General features: G+C 46.1%; 1 protein-coding gene across 3 annotated transcripts in view; it reads left to right on the top strand.

Annotated features, from left to right (window-relative positions):
* The first annotated feature begins 2,624 nt into the window (after positions 1-2,624).
* The window catches only part of PCCB (propionyl-CoA carboxylase subunit beta), a 102,317-nt gene continuing 95,798 nt past the window's right edge, over positions 2,625-9,143 (top strand). The window contains exons 1-3 of one of the 3 annotated variants that reach the window (XM_029940226.1): positions 2,625-2,854; positions 5,355-5,474; positions 6,474-6,542. In XM_029940226.1, the coding sequence (XP_029796086.1) occupies positions 2,672-2,854; positions 5,355-5,474; positions 6,474-6,542 (372 nt within the window). In that variant the 5' untranslated portion in view covers positions 2,625-2,671. The remainder of the gene's footprint in view (positions 2,855-5,354; positions 5,475-6,473; positions 6,543-9,143) is intronic. The other 2 variants (XM_029940228.1, XM_029940225.1) reach the window with 2 other exon arrangements.

Here is a 9,143-nt window from a genome sequence, read left to right as displayed (position 1 = left end):
TTTACTTTCAACCAACCACCCCAAACTTGCTAAGGGGACAAGACACGAGGATTGCATTAAGAGTAATTGACTGTTCTGAAATTAATTGCTGCTTTAATACTGAGGCCACGCCTCTCATAGGCTGCTCCCAGCCAAGCAGGGGCAGGAGTATTTTGGCTTTAGGACTCTTTGATAGCCTTGCTGAACTTTCCTTACACGTGCAGGGTAGTCTAAGGAGCTCCCAGTCACTTTTCTTCCTTCCCTCTCTCCTTGACCGGGGTTCAGACTTGCACTGCCATCTGATTGCTCTCCCAGCTTGTCCCAGCTGCTGCCCCATTTTCTCTCACAGGTCATTCCCCTAATTGATTTCCTGCACATTTAATTCCTTTCTTGGCAGCTGCTTCTCGAAAGATCCTGATAACACGTTCACCCAAATACATGTGACCTTTTCCAAACTTACTCCTTCCTACCATTTCACCCATTTTCACAGACAGTGATTGCTGACTAGGATAGAACAGCCAGGTCAGGTTGACTCCTGTTTCAAAATGGAGGAATAAGGTGGCCGGTTAGCTCAGTTGGTTAGAGCCTGGTGCTAATAACGTCAAAATGGAGGAATAATGCAAGCAGAGCAACCCAGCAAGGAGGACTAGGGGTAGGAAAACAGCCTGGAGCATGCTAGGATTCCAGAGGGCAATTGCCAGGTAGTTCAACCTTCCACCTACCCACCTCCACCCATCCTAGGCTGAAGATTGCATCTGAGGTAAAGAATAACAGTATAGACCTAGATGACTGTATATAGTACCTGTGTTAGGGCACTAAAACTGAAGAGGAAGAATGAGAGGAGAGGAAAGAGAAAGTAGAGATAGAGAGAGAACAATTGGGTTCGGTCTAACAGTTGTTTATGTATCCCTCCTGGGCTTTCTGCTAAGTACTGGTTATTGAAAGTAAGAAAAACTTCCTTGCTTCTCTGAGGGACTGATACTTTCCCTAACTCAGGCAGAAGGAGGATCAGAGTAGGGTGCCTTGAGGAGATGATACTTGAGCAGAGCCTGGAAGGATGCATAGGTGTAGGAGAAAACCTCCTGAGCCACATGCAATTGCCTATATGCTAGCTCAGTTCAATCCTGCAAATACATTCTGAAGGCTTCCCATGTACTGGTCTTGTTCTAAGTGCAAGGGCCACAGTGGTGAGCAAGCCAGCCACAGTTTATGCCCTCTGACTTGGGAATCTAGCTGAGAAAAGAGCTAACCAATCTTACCATAGGGTGAGATGTGCCACTGGAGAGGTTTCTGCAAAGCACTTTAGAACAAAAGAGTCTCATGGCCTCTAGCCCAAATGAAGTCCCAATTTCTGAACATGGCAAAATTCTTCATACTCTAACTGTTGTTGCTTTGCAGTCTCATTTACCACCATTCCCAAAAAGTGGGTGGTAGAACTGTATGTGAATCTGAATATGCTACATGCAGTTGCTTTTTCAGAGCTACTTTTCTTGACACATCCAGCCTTGCCCAAATTCTCCCCTGTGCTACCAGGCCAGTCTTTTGTCTCTCTCTTCAGGTTGATGAGGTTCTTAAAGCAGGGACCTGAAGGCTGGGCCAAAACATTTACTGTGGGGTCAGACACATGCAGGTGGGCTTTATCCAGTCACATGATCTCAGGCTTGGACCCTCAGGTTCCCTGCATACTAAGTGAACAATTCCTACTCCAGGAAATATAAGAAACACTGGTGGTTAGTTCTTGGCACATAGTAGGCACTCAAAAATATTTGCTGAATTGAACTGAGTTAACATTAAAGTCCCAAGCCAGAATTTAGACTTTATGAAGGCTCTAGCTGTGAGCTGTAGCTTGGAGGGGTTAATGATCCATTTTAGTTTTCTGTAGCTAAGAATGCAAAATATACACCTTGTAATTTGCTTTAAAGAGGTGTTTGTTAGCTGGGGAAACAGATGGACAAACTCCTAAAAGTTCAGTTCTAAATTTCTGGAACAGTAGTTCTCAAAAACCTAGCAAGCATCAAAATCACCTAGAGGTCATTTGGTGAAACAGATTGCTGCTGCATCCTCAGAATTTAATTCAGTTGGTCTGCATGGAGCATGAGAATTTGAACCTCTGCATTTCCCAGACTTGTTCCCAGTTGATGCTGAAACTGTTGGGCCCACATTTTGAGAACTACCCAGTAGAGGTTAAGTGATCTGTGCTTCATACACGGCACATAGGTCTGTGTATGTGAATCCTGTTAGTCTTGGGTCTTGATCAAATCACTCTACCTCTCTGTGCTTCATTTGCCTCATCTGTGAAATCAGAATAATAAGATAACTTAAGCGAATGCTTTAAGCCACACTTGGCCGTGTTTAATACATATTGGTTAGCTCCTATTATCTACTCATTTTCTGGAGGTGGTGGGACGACCAAACTCGAGGTCTAGGTAGCCAGAAAAGAGCAAGGATTAAGTCCAGCTTCAGTGTAGCAAAGAAGGCACAAGATCCGAGGACAATACTACCCTTCTCAGGGTGATTCCCTAGCGAGATACGGGGTTTCGAACTCTCGGGCCTTTCTCCTAAGCGCTCTGAGAAGTCCAACCCACAGGCTCCCTACAGCCAACCCGTGCTGCGCAGGCGCAGAACCCGATGCCCACGCTTGACGCACAAGCGTACTCTGGCGCACCGGTAAGAAGCTCGCCGCAGAGCAAAGATGGCGGCGGCAATGCGCGCGGTGGAGGCTGGAGCAAGACTCAGCATTGTGATGGGCGGTTTCCGCGGCGCAGCCCGCAGCCTGTGTAGCCAGCCCGTCTCGGTTAACGAGCGCATCGAGAACAAGCGGAGCGCCGCGCTGCTGGGAGGAGGCCAGCACCGCATCACCGCGCAGCATAAGAGAGTGAGTCCTAGGGGCACCCGACCACCCCCACGGCGTTCGCAACCTATCACCGAGTTCTCAGCTCGCGGCCCCAGTCCTTTCAGCCAATCCGCGCGATGCTGGGGAGGGGCGGGGACGAGAAGGTTCACCTTGAGAACCTGTTGCCTTTCACCAAATGACAGGTAAAACAAGAATAAGCTTGAGAATAAGCTTCGTTGCAATGTGCTTTACTTTTGGATTTTTAGACGGAGCTGCTGGGCCCCCGACAGTTAAGCACTTAACATCTGTAAACTTTTGGACCAGCTAATTAATGACTAGGAGTTTACTGAAAGAAGAAAATAGTATTTCCCCTCTCACAATCTTATTGGTAGAGCTACAGAAGCGATGATAGGCAATTAATTTTTATTCTTCTCATGCTCCGTGAAAGAATGGTAGTAGGTTCTTGCTCTATTATGGAAGCAGGAAAATAGAAACATATGGTAGGGGGAGTAACTTGGGCAAACTCTCACATTAATCTGGGGTGGGTTGAGCTCTGGAGTCTTGTGGAAACTTCTGCCTCCTCAGTGCTGGCTGAACGCCTTTAGGGTTTCAGCATGCATCGACATGCTGGGTTGGAAAGACACGATGCGTGTGGAGGCAGGGAGGTTTTTGAGGGGAGACTTGCAGCTGGCCTTCACAGGTAAGCTGGGTGGCCATTTACCAGCAGGAGAAACTGAGGCCCTGATGGGTGACCAGGCACTTGAAAGTAGGCTCATGCAGTGCGTCACTGACGTGTTTGAAGCTGGACCTCTGTGCTAGGTGTGTTAAATAACGTGGAAGGTGCAGAAGTAAAATTCTTAGAGGTAAAGGGCACTGAAACACATGTCAAGCGTGGGGGTGATGACTGGGGTGGAAGGCTGGGGGTCTTCAGTGAGGAGATTGGAACTAGTTCTTGATTGAAGTCTAGGTGTTGATTTAGATATAAATTCCCATTTGACAAGAGAATGAGGTGACCATTGCTTTTTGACAAGTTACTTAATCTCGAGGAGTCAGTTTATTTGAAACAGAAGATAGTAGTAATTCTTAACTCTTGGTGCCAGAAGTGCTTTCCCTCCATCCCCCTGGGGTGGCTCTCACTGGGTTGAAGGAATCTTTACACCATACTTTGGAAAGGCCTGTCAGTGCTCCTGTGCACTCTTTCTTTAGGGGCCCTTTGCTGAATTCTTCCCTGGAACATTACCCCCCCTCCCCCCACTTCCCTAGGTGGACCCTACTGGGTTTTGATGCAGGCTCCAGAAGCTATTTTTCTTTTGCTGGAGCTGACTTAGGAGGCTGACTTGATTTAAATCCCGCACTCTACCCTCTTTTAGACCATTTTTGGGCCACTTCTATAGGGTAGATTTCCAGAAATGGAATTACTGGGTCAAAAGACAGTAATATTTTGAACACTCTAATATATGTTGCCAAATTGCTTTCTGGAAAGCTTACACAACAGTGTATATGATTGTCTTTCTGTTTTTTTAAGTGTTTATTATTTTTGAGAGAGAGGCAGCGCAAGCGGGGGGGGGGGGGGCAGAGAGAGAGGGAGACACAGAATCCAAAGCAGCCTCCAGGCTCTGAGCTGTCAGATCATGACCTGAGCCGAAGTCGGATGCCCACTCGACTGAGCCACCCAAGCACCCCAGTTGTCTGTTTTAAAAATGACCTCACTGGTTTTAGATACTTTCTTGTGGGGGAAAATAAGAGCCAGCTTGAGGAGGATTTTCCCCGGGGCAGAGGGAGGGCAGAGGATAGTGGGCCTGGGTGTTTGGCTTGGTCTAAGGGCTTGAGAGTCCAAACCACAGAGGCTCTTGATAAGTTGAAGGCTCCAACCTCACCCCCTCCAAGAAGCATTTTTTCGCTCCTCTCAAGTGAGCTCTTTACCACTCTGTCTCGCTCCTTTTCACCTCAGGCACTACCTGCTGTGGGGTTGCCACCATAAAATAGTATCACTTGTCAGGTGTGGGGTTTCTAAGCTGAGCCCAGATGCAGGATAGTAGGAGAAGCCATGGAAGAGGCAGGACAAGAGCCAGGAAGTAGTCCTGAAAGTGTCCTTGGGGTTGGACACTAATGAGGTGAGTTTGTGTGGGGTTCCTTAGAAGAAGCTTGTGAATCTGGGGGTATAGCCTCAGGCCTTTCACTCAGCCTGCTTTATGTTTTCTACCTCCTACTTTTCTATTCGTCTTTTTATTGCTCCTTAGGTCTCCAGTAAATGTTTATGGAACTAGTTATCTTGTTTCAGGGTCAGGCTCTCCTTACCCCCACTTCTCTCCATCTTTTCCTCTTCCTACTTCCTTATTTGCCACAAACACCCAGTTTGCCCTGGTTTTCTTATTGGTTGAAATCTACTGATAACACCTGTGTTTTGGTTGGGTTGATGGAATAGAGGCTTTCACCTGAGGTGAAGCAACAAAACCTGTCTCCCTGGCCCACTCATGAGTGCTCCTTTGCTTACTGACTTTGTCTATGATGACATCACTGAATGGTTTTTATTGTATTTTAGGGAAAGCTGACTGCCAGAGAGCGGATCAGCTTGTTGCTGGACCCTGGCAGTTTTGTTGAGAGCGACATGTTTGTGGAACACAGATGTGCAGATTTTGGAATGGCTGCTGACAAGAATAAGGTATCTTTTCACAATGGTGGTGTGAGCCTCTAAGTTGCACTGTCCAGCCATGGCTCTGCTGGCCTACTCATTAGCCTAATAATTGGAGGCCTTCTGGAACTCAAGGTACATTTAAGAGCTTTCAAGTTTGGGGCCTAAAACTGAAAAAGTGCCTCTGAAAAGTATTATTGGGCCTCCAGGTTCTCCCAGTTACCTTTGCAGGTGAAGGAATGGGAGTGGACAGCCATACCTTGTGCAGTGACTCTGGCCCAGTTTCCAGGTGTCTGGTTGTGGGTTCACAGTTCCCACAGGTATGGAGTGACAGACTTAGAAGGAAAGGTGACAATGTCTTGGTTGTGTTCTGGTCCATCTAAGCACCAGAGAGCCCTAAAGCAGGACCACTTGCCTCTTCTGACACTTTTGAATTTATGGAGTTTTTAAGGTCAAAGTCACCAACACTTCTTTTTTTAATTGGATGTTCCCCATGAGTATGTAGGGTTCTGTGGACTCACTTTTGATCAGTTTTCCTCAGGTCTGCGTATATGCTGTTATTGACCAAAGATTTGTGAACTTGGCATCACATCACCTGGCTCTTTTTGAGTCATTATTGGTCACACAGTATTCCAGGATTCCAAGCAAAGTGATGGGTTTGCCATAAGGCTAGGAGGTGGGGTGTATGGCTTTCTAGAGTTGCCATGTGTCATATGCCCTTCTCCTTCCTGTGGCATTTGGTAGCAGTGGCCCTAGGGGGAATCTTGATTATTTTGCTTTTAAGAAGGAAGATGAGGCCTAACTATAGTGCCCTTCACTTCTCTTGATGAACTAGTAGCCTACTGCTTGCTATCGCAGAGCTGAGAAGAGGAAGGGGAAATACTTTCATGTTCCTGATTCATAGTGAATTTTAAGAAATTTAGGGGGAGTCATTGTTTTATTTTTTTGGTCTTTCACTGGGGAAGAATTGCCAAATTCATTAAAAGATGTATTTGGGTTTTTTAACTTCTATTTTTCTGTTTTTTTCAGTTTCCTGGAGACAGTGTGGTCACTGGACGGGGCCGAATCAATGGAAGATTGGTTTATGTCTTCAGTCAGGTATTTAATAACTCCAATAGGTTGAGCTTCCCTGGAGGGAAGAGCCAAGATCAACTATGTGAGAAGAAAGTCTTGGGGAATGAAAGCTTGCCTGTAGTGGGGGCAGATGATGGATAAACTTTGTTTTTCAGTGCATTGTCCAGAATATGATACTGTTGGGGGTCGCCGAGTTTTGGCCGCCTCAGGCAAGGAGATATCGCTCTCCAGGGAGCGACCCAAAAACAAGATTTACATCTGGAGGCTAGGAGAGTGCATTTCCTGGTCCAGGATTCAGAGACAGTCCTACTGAGCCAGACGAAAAAAGCCAAAATGAACAAAAGATCAAACCACATTTTGGATTATGCAGCGCTAGCTTCCCCTCCCCAGCATTGCAGAGGCAAGTCTGGGCACCTCTTTTGATGCTGTGTCTGGAGTTTCAGTTTCGTTTTCCCCTTTCTCTAATATTCATTTGACTCTGTTGCCTGGCAACCAACCTGGGTCGGTTTCCCACCTATATAAGAGTATTATTTTCTTAATAAAGGAAGGGGGCTTGATCAGAAACCGTGTGTTGTGTCCTTACTCTCTGTGCTCCCCCTTCCTGTCCTTTCTCTCCCTCCCTCAGGATCACGAACCCACAAGGATTCACCGCCCCGCGGGCCAGAGCGGCCGGGGCGGAACACAATGTATTTTTTTTCTTAGGGAGGAAGACTCCTTAGTCTGTTTTAGGGACAGTCACAGGGCAGTAACCATGTAAAAAGTCCCAGGAACCAGGAGTTTATTCCAAGTGAATGAGATTTCTCTTGGCAGGTTAGGTGTGTGCCTGTAGGGCAGCCATGTCCTGGGCAGTGTGTGGACCTGAGAGAGTGCTGTGAATGCAGCCTGGGTGGAAGGGACTTGACTCTCAGGACCATAGACCCCTGAGTTTTGGGCTTTTATGACACTATTCAAAAAAGTTTTGTTAGGCTTCATAAAGAGATACAGTTTCTTCACACTGAGACCATAAAAGAATTTAGTAGGCAGAATAATGGTTCCCAAAGATGTCCAACTCCTAATTCTCAAAACCTGTGAATAAGTTACAAGGCAAAGGGGAATTAAGCTTCAGGTGGAATTAGTGTCACTGATTAACTGGCCTTAAAGTAGCCTGGGTGAGCCAGGTGGAGACGTATGACCACAAGGGTCCTTAAAAGAAGGAGAGGCAGAAGAGGACGTCAGAATGATGTGCCGAGAAGGGCTTCACCTGCCATTGGTGGCTAAGAAGATAGAGGAAGGAGGTCATGAGCAGAGAAATGGAGATGGTCACCAGAACCTGGAAAGGCAAGAAAGCAGATTCTCTCTTGGAGCCTCCAGAAAGGCACCTAATTTTGCTAACCTTGAGTGTAGCTCAGTGACGCCCATGTAGGACTTCTGAATAACAAAACTGTGAAGAGAATAAATTTGTGTTGTTTTAAACCACTGAATTTGTGGTAATCGTTACAGCAGCTAATAGTAAACTAACACTGCACTGTTTTGGGCTTGATTACTACCTCTCCCCACCTCAAGAGTTGGAAATATGCTTATAATTCTAAATACTTAGTTACTTTTACAGATCTAAAATTGTAAAGCTTGTTTAACATTAAAATTAGGGGTTCAGTATTAAAATAACTGGTTAATTTTAAATATATTGTACTTAGTACTCATTTAATGAATTACCTTTGAAATGTTTTAAAACTCTTATAAATGGGTCTACCAACTAAGAAGAAATTATGAGAGGTAGGCAAAAACTTGTACAGAAAGAATGACTAATAAGATAGCTGGAACAAAGTACGTTACTGTATTTTCTGGACTCAACCTTCTAATTTTTGAGCAGATACAAAAATTCATTGAATTGATACTTCTGATCACTTCTTAATACCCATGGTGTGGGGTAGGGTGAGAATGGGGGGCGAGGAGAGGGTGATGACTGGGCCAGAGTTCCTGCCCTGAAGCAGCTAATTGTTCTGTAGATAAAATGGGGCAGGACAAGAGTGTCTTCGGTACAAATGAGGGCAAGAGAGATTCTGGGCCGGTGCATAATTGACGATCACAGTCAGACTTGAGGAATGCTTTAGGGAAGATGGGGCATTTGAAATAGCCCTGAAGGATACTGAGGATGGGTAGTAATGAGCCAGCTTTTTTCTAGTGATCCCCAGAATGTTAATATCTGCAGTTGTTTTTTTCTGGGGAACTTCTGCTTTTCCAGAGAAGCAGCCTTAGTCTCTTGCCTGATAATTGGCCATAAGTATGTTCTGAGGCAGGAAAGAAGGGGGGAAGAAGGGGCAATTACGGTGTATTCATTAATTATACAGGTTCCTAATCTCACCTGTTTTTTGCCTCACCTTTGCTTTCTTTTGCTACTCGTGATTGTGAATCCGCAGAGTCCCTCTGGTGAAATTGCTTTAGAGAATAAATGTTTCTCTTCTCAAGGTGAAGGAGAGGCCCTGTGTTAGGAGTCTGCTCCTAACACAGACTTTTTATCAGTCTGTCCTCTCTCTCGCCTCCCCTCGCCTCCCCTCGCCTCCCCTCGCCTCCCCTCGCCTCCCCTCGCCTCCCCTCGCCTCCCCTCGCCTCCCCTCGCCTCCCCTCGCCTCCCCCACTACTTTCTCT

Source organism: Suricata suricatta, chromosome 5 (assembly GCF_006229205.1).
Source record: "Suricata suricatta isolate VVHF042 chromosome 5, meerkat_22Aug2017_6uvM2_HiC, whole genome shotgun sequence".
NCBI classification, from domain to species: domain Eukaryota; kingdom Metazoa; phylum Chordata; class Mammalia; order Carnivora; family Herpestidae; genus Suricata; species Suricata suricatta.
This window is presented reverse-complemented; position numbering and strand designations above follow the sequence as displayed.